The 21,450-nt window shown below is 36.2% G+C and overlaps 1 protein-coding gene across 1 annotated transcript in view; it reads left to right on the forward strand.

Moving 5' to 3' along the window:
- LOC111509674 (spermatogenesis-associated protein 20) overlaps positions 1-19,787 on the forward strand; it is an 85,985-nt gene extending 66,198 nt beyond the window's left edge. Inside the window, exon 7 of the mRNA XM_074179896.1 lies at positions 9,861-19,787. Coding sequence (XP_074035997.1) covers positions 9,861-10,139 — 279 coding nt within the window. The 3' untranslated portion in view covers positions 10,140-19,787. The remainder of the gene's footprint in view (positions 1-9,860) is intronic.
- Positions 19,788-21,450: the final 1,663 nt, after the last annotated feature.

The following is a 21,450-nucleotide window of genomic DNA, read 5'->3' on the forward strand; positions in this document are numbered from 1 at the left end:
CATTCCTTTGATATATTTAGAGCCTCAGCCAAAAAGCAATGCTTTATTAACACACGGAGTTCCTTTTCCATCGGCGGTGTCTCCACCTTGTCGTGGTGATGGAGCTTGAGTGCCTTAATGATCCCGAGAGCCATGCCGGCTGTAGCTTGTCTACTGGCAGGGCCTCCCTTGCCGGACGGGTCGAAGGGGGAAAGGCCAGACTAAGAGGGATACCACAGCAAGGGAGTAAACCCTACAAAAATCCGCAACCCAAGGTGTTACGCGACCCGTGCTGAGGGGTGAATGGCCAGGCGACATATGGTCTCAAACGGAGCCACCGGGAAGATGGCGATCTCCCGGTGTAGACAGCCTTAGCGGGGTAAGGGCGCACTGCCCCGACGGACTGGAGGACGACCCAACTCGTGGGAATAGAATGAAGAACATCAAACAAACACAACAGGAACAGAAGGGGGGCCACCAGCCCAGCAATACTGGTAGCACCAACAGTAATGTAGCGCAGTTAAGCCTAACCAGGCAACAGAAGTTAGGAAGAAGCAACTCGATCTCGGACACACCGAGAAAGAGGAGAGTAGAAGACACGTCATTCGACAAAGTCGAAGGGGCATATAAGAAAAAAGAGAGCCCGGAGGCTTTTACCATTCTGGAAGCAATTCGCTGCAACAAAGCCCAAATGCAGGAGCTAGAGACTTGGCTAGAGGAGAATAGGATGGAAGTGGTCGAAAAAATGATGCATGATGCCGATACACAGACCGAGTATAGCCAAAAAAAAAACCCAAAAAAGGGAAGCCCAAATAGAGGAGGGGTGTCTTAGGGTACCAGCGGCTATGAATAGCTCACGGGAAACAGGACCGGGCATGAGCAAAGACTGCACGTGTGTGTGCACATGCTCAGCTTCAAGGCTCACCACTCCGGAGGATCTGAAGCAATTCGACAACTTCGTCGAATACAAGAAGATGGAAAACCTTTTGTGGGAGAACCAGGTGTACACAAACACCAGAGTATCCATGGGCAACCCACTTGACACGGAGGATGATGTGCATAAAATAGTCATTATAGAACCCGACGACGTAGAAATGAATACTGGTATTCAAAAAATGTTCAAAGAAAAGTTTCCGGAATTGCCTAAGTTGGAGGGGGACATTGAAACCCTTGAACAAATGACAATAGTTCGCGGAACTGGAAATATCTCGAATAGAAAGGTCACGAAAATCTCCTGTGATGGAACAGCGGCAGACCTCTGGGAGAAACTGATGAACTTGAGAGATCTACTAAAGGAGGACCTGAGAGTGTGTATGCACCATATGAAATCGATACCCATCGAACAACTTAGAAAGATGGTGGAAGCCACTTTCCACGGGGGGACCACCATAATCGATATATTCACGACGGCCCAGAATAGATGGGGATCTAAGGACGGAAACTACGGTTTCATTGTGAGCGAAGGAGGAAAAACTTACAGGGACATTCTGGGTTCGGTCAGAAACGCAGTAGAAAATTGTGGGGCTGCAAACGCTATTAGGGGCATCAGAAAAACTAAAGAAGGAAACCTCCTTCTTACGATGGACAAGGACCCAGAAGCTCTGACCGAGTTAAAAAAGGCTCTGGACAGCAAAGGCACCCTCAAGACCAGGAACTTGGGAAAAAGCGGCGCTTCCGATATATTCCACCTCAGAGGCATGGCGGCGGACACCATAAAGGAGGAGGTAAAGGAGGCAATCGGCAAGGCACTGTTCGACGTTGCTTTGTAAAATTTTGTTCCGGAGATTTTAGCCTGAAAGATGAGCCCCGAAGTGATCAACCTACAGTATTCCAAGATGAGTATTTGAGGACCCTGGTGGAGACTGTCCCATCCCAACGGGTGCCTGGAATGACGGAAGAACTGGGTGTCAGCTACTATGCGGTTTTTGATGATTTGAAACTCATTGGAATGGTCAAAAAGCTCGAAAAGTAGGTGCTCCACGATTTGAACGATCTATAGAAATTGTCACGTTTCCAGGTCCATTATTCTCTGCATTTGCGCGACCAAAACGATCTTTTTTTGCATCATATCGTCACGTGTTATGAAAAGTCTACAACAGGAGTCGTTCAGGACGGTGGGAAAACCCACCAAAAATGACCATGGTTACTGTGTGGTTGTTAGCGGCTGGTGTGATCACTTTTGAAACAACCTAATACAACAATAATTTGTTGAAACATTACTTTCTTGAATACGAGTACTCTGTATTACGGAGAACTATCAAATCTCCTCGACTTTGTATGCAAAGTTTTCATACTTTTGGCACAGTAAAAATCAACCAGTTAGTCCACTCCCACTACTTTCATTCATAAATTCACAAAGTTCTCGCTCATATAATAATATATTTTTTACATCTCCCATTTTCTAATCAGTTAATAGTAAAACGTACAACAATAACCAACTACAAAAACTGAAAACAATAATAAGAACAGCGAATAAACTAAACACAATATCAATTACCGACCGTTCATTATAACTAATCCGATGCCCATGGTACCGTCCAATCTTTCGATATTACAGCACTGAACGCGTTGGATGAGAATCTCGTCCTAAAAGTGTTTGTGGTCTCCGGCAACTCGGGCGGATCTCGTGGTAAGAAAGCCTACGGGTTATATTATTCTACTGTGCTTTGAGTTCCAGTATTGAAATATTCATAAAAATTTTTCCTTTTTGAAAATAAAGTATAAACCGTGTTGCTTGCTGATAATGAAGCTTTCTATAGGTGAAAGAATTTTTTAAATCGTTTCAGTCGTTTTTTCAATTCATCCATTACAAACAGACTGATCTTTGTAATATAAGTTTAGATATTTTCAACATAGCTGCGATAAATAGCTGCATAAATGCAGCTGTAGTCTGGAGGAACTTTGAACGATGGGCGGGTTCAAACGCTAGGCGAAGGCGCGTCTTTCCACAGAAGTGGATAACTTTGAAAATAAAACAAAAAACAAATTCATAGAGAATATTACTGGAGTTTTTTTCCAACACCAAACCGTTATTTTAACAGCTAGACACGTGTTTCGATCACCAAGTGATTATCTTCAAGAGTTAAATAGTTTACAAAATGAGTAGGCATACTTGGAGCCTGGCTGTAAATTAAATCTAATGGACCGACACCTACCAGAAAACAACTACTCCCGTGGCTATACCCGACAAGTCTGCAAGTGTGTTCCAATAATTGAAAGTCGATTCCGGCACTTGTATCGCCAAAAGCATATGCATATTCATATCGCCTGCACTGACACTTGTCGAATATAATCCAACGCCTTTCGTGGTATTAGCCAGGGGATTAGTTGTTTTCTGATAGGTGTTACTCCATCAACCTACAGTGTAGGTAATTTGAGACTGTCCTGAACAAATTTTTCTTTTAGATAATTTGAACTACAGCCAGTCTCCAAGTATGCCCACTCATTTTGTGAAGTTTTCTTTCCTGTACGAGGAAATGGGTAAATTTTGGATATGCGGTTGGTTACCCCTTTCATGGGCAGATGGGGTGTTGACAAACATATTGTTTGTTGTTCGCTTCAGCCTAGTTCGAGGAATGATACTCTGAAGGAATTCGATTTTCAATTATCGGAAATCATCGGCTTTATGTTGATGATAGACACTACCTTGCACTGACAAGTGGTCAAGCGGCCCGAAACCGTTCTGCAAGTGTGTTCCAATAATTGAAAATCGATTCCGACAGTTGTATCGCCAAAAGCATATGCCGAAATAACTCGGTAAAGAATCGTACACTGACATCTGTCCGATATAATCCAAAACAGATTTTAAACAGAATTGATAGATGTCACTCCATTGACTCGTAGTGTAGGTAATTTGAGACTGGCCTGAACGAATTGTTCTCTTAGATAATTTAAGATAGTTTAATCTTCCTCTTGAAGACGATCACTTGGTGATCAAAACACGTTTCGAGGTGTTGAAAATAACGGTTTGGTGTTGGCATAGAACTCCAGTAAAATTTATTACTACAACAAAGGTTCCAAACAGTGCATCACAAACGATTTCGTATTTGATTTGACGTTTATTTCATCTATTTGATTGGTTGAAGAAAGTATCCCTTGTCTGTTATAATAGCTACTTCGATATGTCGTGTTCCAACTAAAAATCAAATGTCTAGTGGACGAGCAGTTTCTTTCAATAAGGAGGTATTTGTGCTGTTTCATTAAGAAAATTAACGACCACGTATACGGTACGTATACGTATAAATCGAAATTTCAATAAACTCGGTGTATCACCTTTGTCTAGTATACGACGCGCCACTTTTGAATTGAATTTCAAACAGTCGTGATTTTACGTGCTTTGAAATTTAGAATATTCACAAGAAATGCCGTATTACAGCCGCGTTTTTCCAGAATGAAGCACTAGTGTTCTTTTTGTTATTACGATGGAAAAATGTCTAATTTCGCCCAGAAATTGATTTTCTCTGACGACGAGGCAGAGGGCGCAAAAAGGAATCCGACAAGTATCTGTTGATTCTGACTCGAGTCTCGTAATTTATTACATTTTCGTCACGTTCCTGTCCTTTCTTTGGTGTGAACTGAGAAAGGGTCCGTTTTTCTATATTCACACATCATATTCATCAGAGCATCGCAAGAGTGGAATATTAATGAAAATGAAAGATTTTTGGGAGAAAACTGACAACAGTTTTTCATTTATCCGAAATGCTTATTAGTAGTAAATAATGTTGAGAGCTTATATCCGTTTACAGGGTGAGCCAACAAGATTCCCTCGGTGGCTGATGTGGTCAAATTTGCGACATCAGTATGAGTAGGTACTTTATGCAAGCATTTTTTTATTCTCAGCAGACGGAAGGAATCGCATAGGCGTAGAGAAGGTGCATAAACACTGTCACATTATAAGAGCTTTGAAAAAATGAGACGTTCGCATAATGTTAGCTTCATATTTGTGGAAAGAAGGTCACGATTTGGGTACAATTGTCCGAGAGTATTATATGATACCTTACATAAGTTGCTGACATATCCCGAAAATCTCAACTCACTGTCTAGATACAAACCTAGACTAAAGGGTGTCAAAGGAAGGGTGTCAAACTTCAATGACTAAATTTGACCGAAATAAACTGGGCAAGCTGAATGAAACAGTTCAAAAATAAAACAAACAAGCGAGTTTACAGGTTACTGTAAATATTTACTAAAGAATACTTTATATTACATACATCTCTAAAATATAGACACAGCATAGCAACTAATTACAGTTCACAACTAAAAAAAATCGCCATGATAACTCACCTTTTGAAGTTGAAGGAAGAAATAGACAAATTTTTCTAGTCATTTGGGATTCTGTTATACAGCCTAGATTTCTTTTACGAGAAAAGCGATTGAAACTGACTCGTACGCGGTCTGTTGAAAAAATAAATATTCATTTCACTCAGGAAATAATTATTTGTTCCACCAATATCTATTTTGTCCCTTTCAAAGTAGTCCTCTTCAGATAACGGACATTGAGAAGCTTCATGAACATCCCATCTTATCTACCAAGACCCCCAAGAATTTAATTTTTTGTGTTCGTTCTATTAAAGGATAACAGCATATTTCTGTTTCACGTTCGACTTCATCTGTATTTTCATTAGGATGATCGCTTTGGAGTATTGAAAATCTTATAAATTTGTTCAGGCACAGAAAGTTGTAGTTTAGCCATTCTTGGATAATTTGTAGTATTTCTTCAGAATATATGCACACCTTGTCCCAAGAATTTCCACTACAACTATAGCTGTGTCATTGGCATAGGAAATTATGTGTCCGTTGGAATTAAGAATAGAACTAATGCTATTTATGTAGATTAGGAGCAGAATTTGACCTAGTATCGTACCTTGAGAAACCCCAATTTTCACTGCTGGTTCTAGTTTGATTTTTTGCATCCTATTTGATAAGTAGAGACAGCGTTGGCCCTCTTATATCATAGTAATGAAATATTTTCAAGAGCTTGTGATGTGATACTGTGTCAAAAGCCTAGGCAAGATCAAGATCAAACATTTCTCTGATCCCTCCAAGGGCCCCACAACTTTCTCAACAAAGTCAAAAACACTGCACTTTCGGTATTAGAGTTCTCTATGGAGCCAAATTATCTGTTAGTTATTTTTCAAAGAAAACCGTTGACCTTTTCCTGAGTGTTGCAAAATTTTTGCAAAATCATTTATTACTGAAATCGGTCTATAGTTGTCTATGTTTACCTACCTTGTGTATAGGTGTAACCAATAATTCTTTCCACTGATAAGGAAGTCAACAGTGCTTAAAAGTTAGGTTAATTATATGAATCAGTGGTAATATTAGACACCTATGCATGTTTTTTATGAGAGTCGTGGATATGCCATCAGGAACATTTATTTTTAATACGCTTTCATTAGCTTCACCTGTATGTTTGTATACAGGGTGTCCCTGGACTTCCTCTTTTCCTCTCGTGAATGTATAGATGGGGTCAAAATATCACCAGTACTTCATATAACTTTTTTTTCTAAAAGTCTTCGTAACCAAGTTACGGGCCCTCGAAGTTACAAAATGAAAAATGTTTTTCTTTGATAACTTTTCAAGTGAATATTCAAAATCATCAAAATTTTGGTAATTGACTAAATAAATGAATTCCGTCGATGAGCTTTCATGCAGGAGTCAGTTGTTTTGCTACAAAGTCAGGAACGGACTACCCCCGATGGTCCACACCCCAAAACTTTGAAATGACAGATATTTTCAATATTTTTCAACAAAATAAGGTTACTTGGACAATTTTATGAATAAAAGTACTCGTGTGGAAAGTCGATCGGAGTAACGAGTCTTGATAAAAATGTAGTTCTACTCGACGACATCAAACCCGCTCGTCCACCATTATTTGAAATGAATAATTATCAAAGCAGAAATAATAATGATAACGTTAATTCAACAACATTTATAACATGAATAATACAAAGTATGCTAAAATGAAGTCGTAAACAAAAAGTACAGTACCTATATGGAAGTTTAAGTCATAATTGTGATAGCAGATATTTTTTCAAAAGAAATATCAAGTTCTGTAGATTCGTGGTGTTTTTAAACTAACAAGCTACTCTACTATGAAATATCGAATTCATTCCATATTTTGTATGTACATAATACGTGTGGAATAATCACGTTTCGTGTTGATCAGTTATCTGAATCTCATGAAACTCAACATTCGAATGTTTCAAATTCTTCTTCACAGCTAAACTGTTGAGGAGTTTCACTGATAATTATAATTTTATGGGAGAAATTCTTTAACACGAATCTAAATTTAGCTGAAAAAACGCACATCGGAAAAAATATTTACTATACTAATAAAAAGCAAACGAATGAACTACAAAAACGTCTGCACATGATCAGGTGAAAAATATCCAGGAAATAATTATGTTCCATTTCTTTCACAGATGTTGACGAAAAAACCTTTTAGAAACTTTTGATAAAAAATGAGAAACTGGAATGCGATTTTGTTTTGTTGAGTGGTGCGTTGTCATATAACTATCATTGTATTGTCAATATTCTATAGGATATTTTGAATTTTTTTGATATGGCCGAACAGTTTACATTCAATGAATATGCAGATATGCATGTATTTTATGGACGAGCATTTTGTAATGCTGCAGAAGCTCGTCGTCTGTCTTCCGAGCATTTTCCCAATCGAACGGTACCGTCAAGAGAAACATTCGAGCGTGTCGATCGCAGCTTGAGGGAGACAGGTATGTAATAATTGATAATTAATTTGAGCACGTTGTTTTATTTCGATATTATTGTAGGTACAGTTTTGCCAAAACGAGGTGGTGAGGGCGCTCCTAGGACTGAACGTACCGTTGTATTGAGGAAAATATTTTGGAAGCCGTCGCTGATGATCCTTCAATGAGCATCAGAAATCTATCAGAACAGTTCCATACATCCAAGTCCACTATTCATAGAATAATTAGGGAACAACTGCTCCACCCATTTCACATCCAGAAGGTACATGCCATGACACCTCAAGATTTTCTAGCACGACTGGAATATGCCAATTGGTTCATGGATAGGCAAAGAGAGGATATGACTTTTATTAATCGAGTTTTATTCACTGATGAAGCAGGTTTCAGTAGAGATGGAGTTATCAACTCTCATAATCTCCATATATGGGCCGAAGAAAATCCCCATGGGATATTGCAAACCAAACACCAACGGAAATTCAACGTGAATGTTTGGGCTGGTATCATAGGAAACCATCTTATAGGACCATTCGTTCTACAGGACCGATTGAATGGAGAACGTTATTTGGAGTTCATTCAGAACGATTTGAATGGACTTTTGGAACATGTTCCATTGCAAACCCGAAGAGATATGTGGTTTATGCATGATGGCGCTCCTCCTCATTTTAGTTTGATTGTGCGTGACCATCTGATCCATATTTTCCACAATAGATGGATTGGTAGAGGTGGGCCATATTCATGGCCATCGCGGTCTCCGGATTCAAATCCATTGGATTTCTTTCTGTGGGGGCATCTAAAAAGCCTTGTTTACGCTACACCTATTCACACAAGAGATGCATTGTTGAATAGAATAACATTACATTGTGAAGCCATACGAAACGACCCTGGAGTGATATTTCAAGTACAGAGAGGGTGTCTTCGCAGACTAAGAAAATGTATAGAGAGAGAAGGTGGTCATATCGAGCAGTTTCTGTAGCGGATTTTTCATTTCTGTTTGCTCTTGAGGCTCTTGAGTTTCGTTAGTTAAACGTGTTTGCATTATAAAAATTCGTTATGAACATTTTACCTATCATTTCCATTTTCCTTAAAAACTAATATTTTCGAATAATGGTAGACATCTCAGGATAAATGTTGTTGAATTAACGTTATCATTATTATTTCTGCTTTGATAATTATTCATTTCAAATAATGGTGGACGAGCGGGTTTGATGTCGTCGAGTGAAACTACATTTTTATCAAGACTCGTTGCTCCGATCGACTTTCCACACGAGTACTTACATTCATAAAATTGTCCAAGTAATCTTAATTTGTTGAAAAATATTGAGAAATATCTGTCATTTCAAAGTTTTGGGGTGTGGACTATCGGGGGTAGTCCGTTCCTGACTTTGTAGCAAAACAACTGACTCTTGCATGAAAGCTCATCGAAGGAATTCATTTGTTTAGTCAATTACCAAAATTTGGATGATTTTGAATATTCACTTGAAAAGTTATCAAAGAAAAACACTTTTCATTTTGTAACTTCGAGGGCCCGTTACTTGGTAACGAAGGATTTTAGGAAAAAAAGTTATATGAAGTACTGGTGATATTTTGACCCCATCTATACATTCCCGAGAGGAAAAGAGGAAAATTCAAAATGAATATAGTTTAAAAAAACTAAAAAACACGCTTCGAACATCGAACTAAAAAGTCAAAAAATTTTTTTTTCAAATAAGCTTGAAACAATAACGAACGAAAAAATTAGTATTATTGCGAAAAAAGTGTGGGCGCTTTGCGCCATATTTTTTGTATATCAAGCGCCCGTCGCTTTTTTCACAATAATACTAGTATTTTTCGTTTGTTATTGTTTTAAGCTAACTTAAAAAAAATATTTTCAACTTTTTAGTTCGCGGTTCGCTTTAAAAGTGTGTTTTTTTGTTTTTTAAACTATATATATTAAGTTTCGATATAACTTATAACTTTTATAGATGTGTCCTTCAAAAAAAAAATTAGGTAAGGTATTAACTTTCTTAATTTTTTCTGGCAAGTCATCCTTGATTGAGATTAAACGAAAAGTAGTATGTATCTGAAAGAGGAATCAAAGAACAAAAAAATAATAACGGAAAGGATTATTTCGCAATTGAAATCGTAGTGTAGAACTTCAAAGTGTTTTTTTTATAGGTATTCATCGCTGGCCAAACAGAAGACAACAACACGCAGGCTCTCTTGGACGTCGTACGCTCGCGTTTCATTCCCGGTCGAATCCTGGCCATAGCAGACGGTCCGGGAGGAAGAGCCGGCCTCCTTTACCGGCGACACGAGACTCTTTCCCGTCTGCGGCCCATCCAAGGCAAATCGGCGGCGTATGTTTGCAGAAATTTCGCTTGCTCGTTGCCGGTTACCGAACCAGCAGATCTAGCATCTTCGTTGGATAACGGTAACGGAACGAAGAAGAGTTAAGAAGAGAGTCGCTAAAGAGAAAAGAATGAGATAAGTTGTAAATTATTGATTAGATACGAAATTATATATATATTTTTTGCTTTATAAGTATTCTAGAATCAGCACATAATTGATAAGGAGGCAGATATTTCGAGTCAATGATATGTGTTTGATATGTGAACAAAAGCGTGTTCACAGAAAATCTATAGACAAATCAGGGATTGAAACCAATATTTTTTTTCTGCTACTTATGGCTGTACAGCACCCTCAAGTGGCTTTTTGAATACTAAAAAGGTCTATTTAAAATAAGTTCAAGGTGTAATAAATGAACTGATTGTTTTCGTATGATTTATTTGTTCGATAGTCTTGTGTTTTCTTCTGGAAATTACAGCATTATTTTAATGGAGAATTTAAAAAAGAAATTTTTGAAACAATGACTAGTGTTTTCAGTTTTTTATTGAGATATGGTAAAAAACATTCATTTCCACGTTTTTTCCTTTTTTTGCCGGGCTAATTGAACATCCAAGGTACCAATGTTACATTATGTATTACTTAATCTTTCTGGGTTTGTATTCTTTTATGATACAACATAGAGTTACAAAGGACATAATAAGAAGTTCACAATGAAAATTTCTGTCTAATGAGCGGCAATACTAAATTAAACGAATTTCCATTTAAGATTTTTCTATAATGTTTAAAAATACTCCTCAAAACTTACCATCAGTAAAATTTTATGAAATCGTAAAAACATTGGTCGATAAATAATGTAATTCTTATGCTTTGTCAGGGGGTGTTCCTCAGCAGTAACACGTTTCCATAATGTCATCTGAGATGATGGCGAAACGTTACTCTTGGAATCACTATCAACGGATGAACTTACGGAAAAATAACCTCACATATATTTAGTGAAAGTATTTACGGGTATCTACGGGGTATCTTCAATCTGTTTTTCTACAAATATATATGATGCTAAGTGGTCTCATAAAACTCTTCATATTCGAAAATACTACTAATAATCCTTTTATTTCATCATCATCATCATCATTATCATCATCAACGCTATTCAATTCGTTAGCATTATGACTCTGGGGTGGAAGTTTATAATGTATTGATTACCTTTTCTGTTGGTCCTAGCTGCTTAAGCATATTTTCCTATTTCTGCATTTCTCTTTCCATTGCCTAATTTTTAGGCATCTCTTTTTCTATTTCTTCATTTCTTTTTTGACTTCTTTTTGCTACTGGGGTAATATCATGTTTCTAGCCTTCTTAACTTTCCTTCTTTTTTTTTATTCATCACTCTTGTTTCATCACATAAGTGATGACACGCCGTATGAATGTATCGTATACTATAATTTTTCTTTTGTTTGATTTTTATTTTTTGCAACATTTTTATTTCTTGCGAAGGGTTGGTTTCATCCGAACATTTTTTCTTGAAACCTTTCTGTTTCAGCTTTCACCATAATAATCCCAAGATAGTCTTGAAAGTCTTAGCCTTTGTAAGTTCATAGTTTTTATATGCTCTTCTTTTTACTAATTTCCATATTTTTTTTTCATTTATATTGAGAATACCCGTCACTAAATGAAAATCGCTAATACTATCTATGATATAATTATTGTGAAAATTCAATAATTATTATCATGAATAGTTTCATTTTTATGCAGCCCGAATTTCTTTTCTTCAATTTTTATTTCGATTGTTTCGATCAAAGAATCTTTAAGTTAGCTTTACTCCTCCTCTATCGATATTTACAACATCCCCACATTGTCTTACAAATATCCAGGTATGAAATAAGAGTATTGTGCGGTGTGAGACACAAATGAGAAATGTCGTTGTTTCCCAACAAAACTACTTCACTGTGGAAGCTTTTTGTCATCAAGAGCGCTTGTAAGACGCTATTCACATAACAGATGCCATTCAGGTAGTTTACCCCGACTTTCTTGGCAAACAAATTTTCTCGACAGTCGTTTTGATTCTCCCAGATTGGCTACGCGGAACTGTTTTGAGGTCTTCAAAGCATATCCGTTTCCATTCTACTGTTGTCGATTGATTCGTTATTTTTTCCATCGCTATTTATTCAGAATTTTCGTTGATTCTTACTTTCAGTATACTTATTTCTATCTTACATTTCAAAGAGTCTTATTAGTAATTGAATACTAATGATGTAATCGTCAAAGAATTAGTCCGTCTGTTGGTGTCCGGAGTTCAAGGTGAATCAGGGTTTGGCTAATATTTGGAGGAATTATGTGTGTTGGCAGGACACCGTTGGTGTTGCCAACCCATTGAAGTTTTTTAAGAGATGTCAATGTCAGAAAAATCCAATTGAGAAGTGCGAAACTTAAAGTCATGGAAATTAGGTGCACATTTGAATGAAGTCCAAAAAAGCCGACTATACTTGGAATTTCACAAATTGCAGTCTGAAAGGGAAAGATATATTTGGGTGTGCAGCAGGCCAAAACAGTGTACTCTTACAACACAGATTCCAAGCCTTTTACAATCTTTATTATCATCATCATATGAACAAGGAAACGATTAGATATTTAAGGAGAGATCAGTGAAAAACACTTACAGAGTATGTCAGGTTAGGTGGCAGGATGATTGAAATGTGGACACAATATATAAAGGTGTTGAGCCAAAAAAATAATCTCGGGAAGTTCAAGATAAACACAAATAAATTTACATCATAAATGATATGTCATTTAAAAAAAGAGTTATAAGTGTTCCTTAAAGAAAAAAAACACTATATATATATATATATATATATATATATATATATATATATATATATATATATATATATATGTTTTATAACGCTGAAATCACTTTCTGAACTTGATTAGAGAACGGAAAAAATATTAATTAGTTGAGTTTTTGGAATTTCCAAATCTAGGTTCTACAACACTTGTTTTGATTTCGAATATATTGTGGCCGAATCAATAAAAAGTGTCTTAGTTTTCATTTTGAATAACAAGCTCGACAAAAACTCGAATAAGATTAGGAAAAATCTTCTTTGAAACCTGCATCAACGTCTACCCATCAATGCTTGATTTCACAGGTAAATTCATAGTCAAACCAAGTTCTCGCAAATTTAACAGTTCATAAACTTTCAATTCCATTCTTCCAATAAGCCAACAACTCGTTGTAAGAAGTGACTTTGTTTTTATTTAACAAGCCTCACAGGAAACTCAATCAAGATTTCGAAAATTCTTCTTTAAAACTTGTTCAATCTCCACTCCAAAAATGCTCAATTCTACAGGTGAATTCTTATTCAAATCAAGTTCTCTTAAATCTAAAAATTCATAAACTTTCCATCCCATCCTTCCTATTAGCCCACAACTCATTATATCAAGTGAAATTGTTTTTGGTTTGAGTAACATCCTCCACAAGATTTGGGAAGTTCTTTGATACATTCATCAACCTCCACATCAAAAATGCTCAGTTGGGGTTCTACCCCAATATACACTTTTTCGTGACTCTCATTTTTGCATTCGTTTCTAATTTCTCGCTTGTGCAACTGTTTATTATTTCTATTTTACAGGAAAGAATTTTTTATACATCAACCAAACTGATGTCTAATTTTTTCTTTAGCTTCTAATTTCTCGCTGGTGCAACTGTTTATTGTTTCTGTTCCGCTTTCTACGCCTGCTTCTTCAAGTTCACTTATTGATAATTGCGTCGAAGAAAAATTAATATTGTTTTCAATATGTTCGCTATGGTCAGTAGTTATCTGAAATATAATTTTCAGTTATACGTTGACATTTTATTTTGATAATATAACAATTATAGATTTTTTCTTTCTTGCCTTTCATCAAATTTTATCGACCCTACCCTACGTTCTCAGTTATCTCAGCTCATTTCCCGTATCTGACAGACACATCTTGATGATATTACTATTGATGACTTCTCAGTTGTGAAATCACGCACGAGTAAACTCTAGACGTAGTACAACTGTATGCTAAATGAGAGAATAATGCCTTTTGGCGATTCAAATTAGATATTCCATCACGAGATTTCCAGCGATCAAAGTAAGGGATTTCGCCGAGGATATTTCAGTTCGATTCACTCGGAAGTCATTATCTGCATATAATAGATCTACGATGGAGTCGTTACAGTTCATGCGTCTTTACAGAGCATCAATGGAATTAATTTCAACAAATTGCCGTGTGGAATGGTAGGCGTTGCGTTTTGAGGGTGGGTGTCCCAACTGAAGTTTGTAGAATGACCAGAATTGTACCTACGGTATATGAGGCCAAAAATAATATTGATGGTATAAAAAAACTTAACACCAGGAACTGGAAAAAAAAAATAAAAGCACAAAAACAACAGGAATTGCCATTTTGATACCAGAGTCATAGCAGAAAACGTTTTATACAGGATGTTCTTCCTCCCCGAACTTAGAAACATTTTTTTTGTAACACGTACACTATGCATCACTACTAAATCCCGAAAAATCTTTCTACATTGAAATTCATTTAAATAAATGAAATACTAAGTCACAATCATCGGATAGTTCCAGCAAAGTTTTGTCACGTTTTACAACTTCCAGAGATTTTTGAAATAATTGAATTTTGGGATTGGGAAAATTCATGGAAAATGAAAGTTGGTATTTGAACATAATATATGTGATTGGTAGTTTATTTGTTCAAATAATGAATTTTTTAAAAATTCTTTGAGAATCAGCTATTAAAAAACTTAAGAATTTCTTTCATTTGAGCAATTACCTAAACTTTCAGGAATATAAAAAAAATGAATTTTTCAATAATAAATGAATATTTTCATAAATAATTGATACAAAGAATACAGTTTCGTATTTATGATTTGAAAGTTGAGAGTGGCCCAAGTGAGACAAAAGAGATTATATGTAAGTTCTATCAACATATTTTGACAATTTGTTGAAAGTTCATGTAGCAAAGATTAAACAGATTTTCAAAACCTCTCTGAGTATAGCTTTTGTATAGCTAAACTCGTGCCGCGGTTTTTGTAAAACGTTAAACTGTTTCAGTAGTTTTAATTGGATTTTCATCGAGTAATGGCTAGTAATGTTAAATTCTTAATATAGGGTGTTGTTTTCTGCCAGATTTTTTCCAGATTATAATATTGAATTGACGTCAAATACAAATTACTAACAAATCACAAATTATTCGGTAGTTGGTGAAAGATGAAGTACCTACTTTTTCATGATTTAATCGAATATTTACAATAACGAATATATTCTGGTTTCAAGGTTTCTCTATAGATTTTCATGAAAATAGCAAACTTTTACTTTAATTATAAGTGTTGATATGAAAATCCAATAGTTTTTGAAATATTATTTGTTTTTTTATTTATATTGCAACTAGCTGAATTTTTTGTCCAGCTCTAAAACTCAATGATGTAATGATTGATATTTTCGTAGAGTTTAACACTAACACTACTTTATTTCAGTAGATTTTTTCTTATAGATATTGCGTTGGAAAGTTATGTTTTTTTGAACTTGTCGTTGCAATGTCGATGAATTTCTTTAGAAGTACAAGAATTTGTACATGATTTACGATTCATCTAGTCAGTAGTTGTGTCTCCTTGATAGAGAGGACAAAAACACTTTCTTGGGGTTCAACACTAATCCTGAATGATGAATTGAGACATAGTGATGTGTCGCGAAAAAAATCAATATTACTTCAGAAGTCTTGAAAAAGACCAATAAAGTGAAATGGCTCGATTTGAAAAGTTACAGAGAAATTTAAAAATATATATATACTACATACCCCATACATACTTCACACCCATGTGGTCCGCAGCTACCCTATTTTTTTAAGAGGTTCGATTGATACATCATTTGAAAGATCTTGAATTTTGTGAAATTGGTTCACTCATTATCGTGAAATGCTGAACGCTTTATATAAGAAACTTTTCCTTACCTCACTCTCATCAGCTCTACCAGTATAAATAGGAAGATATCTGCACTGGAGATACACTCACTTCATCATTCAGGAATTGAGAAAGTTTTATGTTGATTATAAGCATGAAATGCGTTGTTGGGAATTGTTCATTATTAATGATTCGAATAGCAAATTGAGTATTTTTTATGTATAGGAATATCGAATAAGTGTTATGGACAAGAATTGAATTCATATGATATTTTCCAATATGCTAAACCTAAACCAATTTATATGATTGTTAATAAACGAGAGTTCGTAATGATAGTCGATCTATTTTGTTGACAATTATAGTTATTATATTTAATAGAAACGTCCAGTTACAAAGTAGAGAATAACATAATATATCATCACTTTTTCCTCTTGCTGGTGAGTTATAAATTATACCATTTTTATTATTATTATTATTCAAAGAAGTCAGAAGCTGGAATAATATTCATGTACCTAGGGTAGAAATATGTTTTCATTTTTCATACATCAAAGACAAAGTTCTTCCTGTATTTATTTTGTTATTTTCACAAACCATTGAACTGTTTCACGACTCATTGTCAGTCTGTAAATTTAATTTTCAAGTTGTTGTTATGTATTTACTTATTTTCAATAGACATAGGTATAGTAACTTTTTCCAAACAAAATTTTTCAACACTGAATCTACATTCAATACATTTGAGTGGGAAAAAATTCCAAGAACGACCGATCAGTTATCATGTTTCTTGTTTTTTTTTGATCGGTCTGAATGATGAGTTAATGGAGTCGATGGATTTGTTTAAATGTAACACTGAAAAGGGGAAAACCTCTGCTACGGACAATGATTCAAGTGATGGAGTGGAAGGTTATAGGATCAACAAATAATTGAAATGTAAACTAAAGTACCAACTTTGCCAGAACACCAATAAGCGACATCTTTGGGGGTCACTGAAGTCGAGCATACATCGTGCCGGAGATCACATTACTGAGAATTTCCAACCTTTCCTCACGCTGCCTCTCAACATTGGAAACGTGAAGACTGTCAGAAAAGCACTAGAGATATTACTCTGCGAACCTCCATTTATCCTCATATTGCATTTGAAGTTTTCCGATTGTAGCCACGGCGGTTGAAAGGAGATTATCAAGGATATGAAATTTGAATTCGACTTGAAAATTGATTCGATACTGGTTTCGTCGAGAACACATTCTCCAGAAGAGAAGCATAACAAGATATTTGCCGTTGTGTACCACTACGACAAAGAGGCCACCATGGGACACTACGTAACCGATGCCTTCTGCGTCGGCTTCAACTGCTGGTTGCGGTATGACGATTCTTCGGTAAAGATCGTGCAGAAAGACTATGTGCTGAAGCCCCAGGGAACGCGAGCGAGTTCCTTATTTATTGTTCCACAGGCGCGGCGATACGATTGCATATGTTTCAGTATTGAACATATATTCAAATACATGGGAGAGTATTTGTTCATTGCTATCTTTTTTACGTATAATCAAAAACAATTCCAAATTCTTGAGTTCAACTGAAACCTTTTGAAAAGAAATTATGTTGGGGTTACAAACTGATTAACACATCTGAAAGGAATGAAATACAAATTATCAAGTGAAAAGATTGAGAAGTCATTGTATAGCGCTACAGAAGGAACCATACCAGCAACAAAGTTGGTATGAGAAAGGTTTTCATTTGAAAGTGTTCACCAAAAAAGTGCTACATGGGAGAATGCTCCGAAATTAATTCATAGACAAAAGCTGATAACCCAAACAGAAAACAAGAATGAAGATCTATCGCCTTGGCGTACACCTGAAGATACAGGCCAATTGTATTTGTGAAACGTTGAGTAACACCAACAACAAAATGTAAAATTTAGACAGTTACGTTTAAAAACGTTTGCCTAACGCTAGTAATTCCATTGGAGCATATAGCGGTAGAATGACGTTATATCGCAAAAAAAAATTCTCGTTGCGATATTGAAGGAGGCAAAATTTCTTTAGATGCCTTTGAATAATTTTCTCTAAAAGGATGCTCAGTATTGTTCTCAAAACAACTGAAGGAATTGCCGTACCTTTTTTTTTTGTGAATCTCCAACCTAGCTCCCAAGATCCAGGACTGGATATCTTCAACCTAATTCCCAAGATCCAGGACTGGATATTTTTTACAGAGTAGTGTGAAAAGTAGCTTCTTTAGAATCATTGCTAGTCACCTCATTTCAAACTTGAGACAAGTGACTGGCATTGTAGCAGATCTAGAAGTTTCAGTATGCTCTGTAAACTGGAATATACTGAAGTTATCCTGCTGTTGAGTTCAAAGTTACTGCCAGTTTTTTTGACGACTATCCTCAAGTCTCTAGACATTTGTAGGTTCTCCAGTTTACTTTTCACCGACGCTAACTCGAAAAAAGATATGCGCCGTAAGTGTTTTGATCTTTCTGGGGAAAATATAATGTGAGTAGTTGAATAATCTGCCAATATTGGTTGATTTCAACTGCCGAAGTTATTCAATATGTTGCGAAATCCGTCAAAAGGATGAACGCTTTCAAGGTTTATCCAAGACAAAGCCACAAAATATCTTTTGCAATCTTGACAAACAATACCCAGAGACGTTCGTCTTTTAGACGTCCATACATCAGCGTCTTTGAACGAAGGAAAGTTTATTTCAATATCCATATTTATCATAGGATATATTTCGTCGTTATTTTTCCCTGCAAGAGATGTGTCAATCACCTTTAAATTCAAACCATGAATATGTTTTCGAAAATTTAATGTAGGAACAACAATACAATTTATTATTATAAAACTATTATTGCTGTATTCCTTTTCTGTATTAAAATATATGCTACATGTGTCGAATGTTTCTATTGGCTTGTAGGCTAGTTTGTCAACATCACACAAGAAGACATTTTTTGTCGATTTGCTCGCCATATTGAAGCGTGATGCGGTCCGACGATTTAGATTAAGAATTAACGATCCAAAACGAGAAGCTTTTTATATATGAAACGGATTTATACTATCCGATAACATCCCTCCATCAACCAACTGTAGCTAGATAATAAAACCGACGCTTCGCCGAGATAATTGCTCCTACCGGGGCTGTGTACTTCTATTTGTAATGTCAGCATTTATTTTACCGTATGCGAAGAGACAAGTTCAATTATCTGCCTGTGACTACATGTTTTCTACATTCAAAATGGTCGAGGAAATACAAAGAACGCAGATTTATCGCTGTACTAAATTTCAACTAACAAAAATTTAAGGATCGAGTCGCGGGCGATATTAATGGGTTCTTGTTGGTTTTTGAGACTGTTGTCGGTGAAAACTTTAATGTTTTCTGGATAAAAAGAAGGATAAAGAACTACTTGAGAGTCTCGTGATGAAAGTTTAGTATAGGGTGAATATTATTCGATTCGTGAAACGGACTTTTTTGGAAAATTGAGGGTGTATATTAGTAGGGATTATATGGAGAATAATTATTTACGTTTCATAATTACAGTTCTCCGAAAATCGAAGGTTCAAATTTATGTACAAACCTTTCTGTAAATGGAGTATGAAAATTGGGTTTATCGTTCGGTTGACCAACACAGTAACTAAATAAAATTGTGTTTGTTTCACATTCATTTGTGAGGATAAAGAAATGCCGAATTAATGCCTCTCAGCAGTTGGAAAATGTCATATGGAAGAATGAAATGTGATATTGTTTAAAATAAAACTAATGGGTTGTGTGTTCTGTGCGATTGATTATTTTTTTATCATAAATCTGTAATAAAATTGGTTGAAAATGAACGTTTGTTTTTTATTTCACAACTGGTGTACCTTCTCGGCGTCAAAACTGAATTCTGTTGTACCTCACGAGAGGAAAACTTATAATTGAGAAGCAAAGACAACCAGATTCTGTTTGATAGTTCGATTAACAGTTAGATAAAAGGTGTATTCAAAAGGAGCAGATACGTTTATGCTTCGAGGTAACTTGTACATGTGTAGTTACATGTCATATCAGAAATACGCAATGGACTGTGGCTGCTCATCTTTTTGAGGTTCATCTCAGTACACCTCGAACTTCACTGTTCAAGAAATTGATAAAAAACTCACATGGAACGCTCACTTGGAAAAGTTTTACACAAAGCCAGATTGTCCCTATGGACATGTCGAAGGATTTGTGGTAAAATTTGGGGTTTAGGTCCCAAACAAATCCATTAGATTTATGTGATGATTGTCAAACCCATGACCACACCGTCAGCGGCCATGGAGATCCATGATCCTCCTCTCCACATTTTTCTGGAGAAAGATAAGATGGACGGCATATAGGCTTGTGCACATTGCCAATTGCACAAATCAATTTAATGCAGAGTGCAACATACTCTTGGTTGACAATAGAAGTCATAGCATTCTGGAAATGACTTCTGACTTAATGCCTGTCAACTACGAACTGCCTTATAAATTATTGTTCCCCAGTAGTGAGGACTGGATGCTTCGGGAGAAGGAAATATTAAGAGCAGATAGTTGTTGTTTCACAGATGAATCAAAAACACCTTCCGGTGCAGGTGTTTTCAGTTGCAGACCCAGGATAGATATATCAACCTATGCCACTGTATTTAAAGCGGAAATTTACGCTATTGAATTGTGTGCGGAGAAATTGGAAGAATCCAACCTCATACACAACTCAATAAAAATATTCTCGGTCAGTCAAGCGGTGTTGGAAGCTCTTGGATCCTACCGAGCAATGTCTAAATTGGTAGCAAATTGCCAAAAACGACTCTCCTCAATAGGAACTCAACAGATTGTCTCTGGTCTGGATTCCTGGCCATACCGGCCTGGAAGGTAATGAGGCTGCTGACTTTCTTGCAAAGGAGGGTGCTGCAATCAGCTTCATTGGAGCAGAACTTGTCATTGGCATCGCTTTAGGCTTTGCCAAACAAAGATTGAACACCTGGATGGCAAGAATATTTATGGACTTCTGACAAAATCTTCCAGGATTGGCTCACTCCAAGATCTTTATTCACCCTTCGAAGGTTGATACCAAACAGTTGTTGGACTACAGTAGGAATGACCTACGATGTCTAACAGGCCTTCTTACAGGTCACTGTCATTTGAATCATCATATGCAGAGACTCGGACTGTCGGAAGACAGTGTATGTCGCCTCTGTTTGGAAAATGATGAAACAGCAGAGCACTTACTTTGTGCCTGCCCTTCTGGGCACTGAATCATGTTTTTAAAGTTCCTCAGAGCCGTACGCTTACCATCTGACCTGAAAAACCACTCACCATACAAACTAATCAGCTTGGTTAAGAAGTTGGGTTTATTTAGTCGAATGTGAGCCACAATAAACACTTGCGGGTTGCGTGGAGGGTCGAATAGACCCACTCACCTAACCTATATATTATTCGATCAGCAGTAGATTCCAAAATTGAAGACTTTTGGTAAAGTCGACTTCGGATTTTTTCAGTG

Source organism: Leptinotarsa decemlineata, unplaced genomic scaffold (assembly GCF_025532065.1).
Source record: "Leptinotarsa decemlineata unplaced genomic scaffold, Ldec_3_MD MMD2_tig00026282_RagTag_RagTag, whole genome shotgun sequence".
Taxonomy (NCBI): Eukaryota; Metazoa; Arthropoda; class Insecta; order Coleoptera; family Chrysomelidae; genus Leptinotarsa; species Leptinotarsa decemlineata.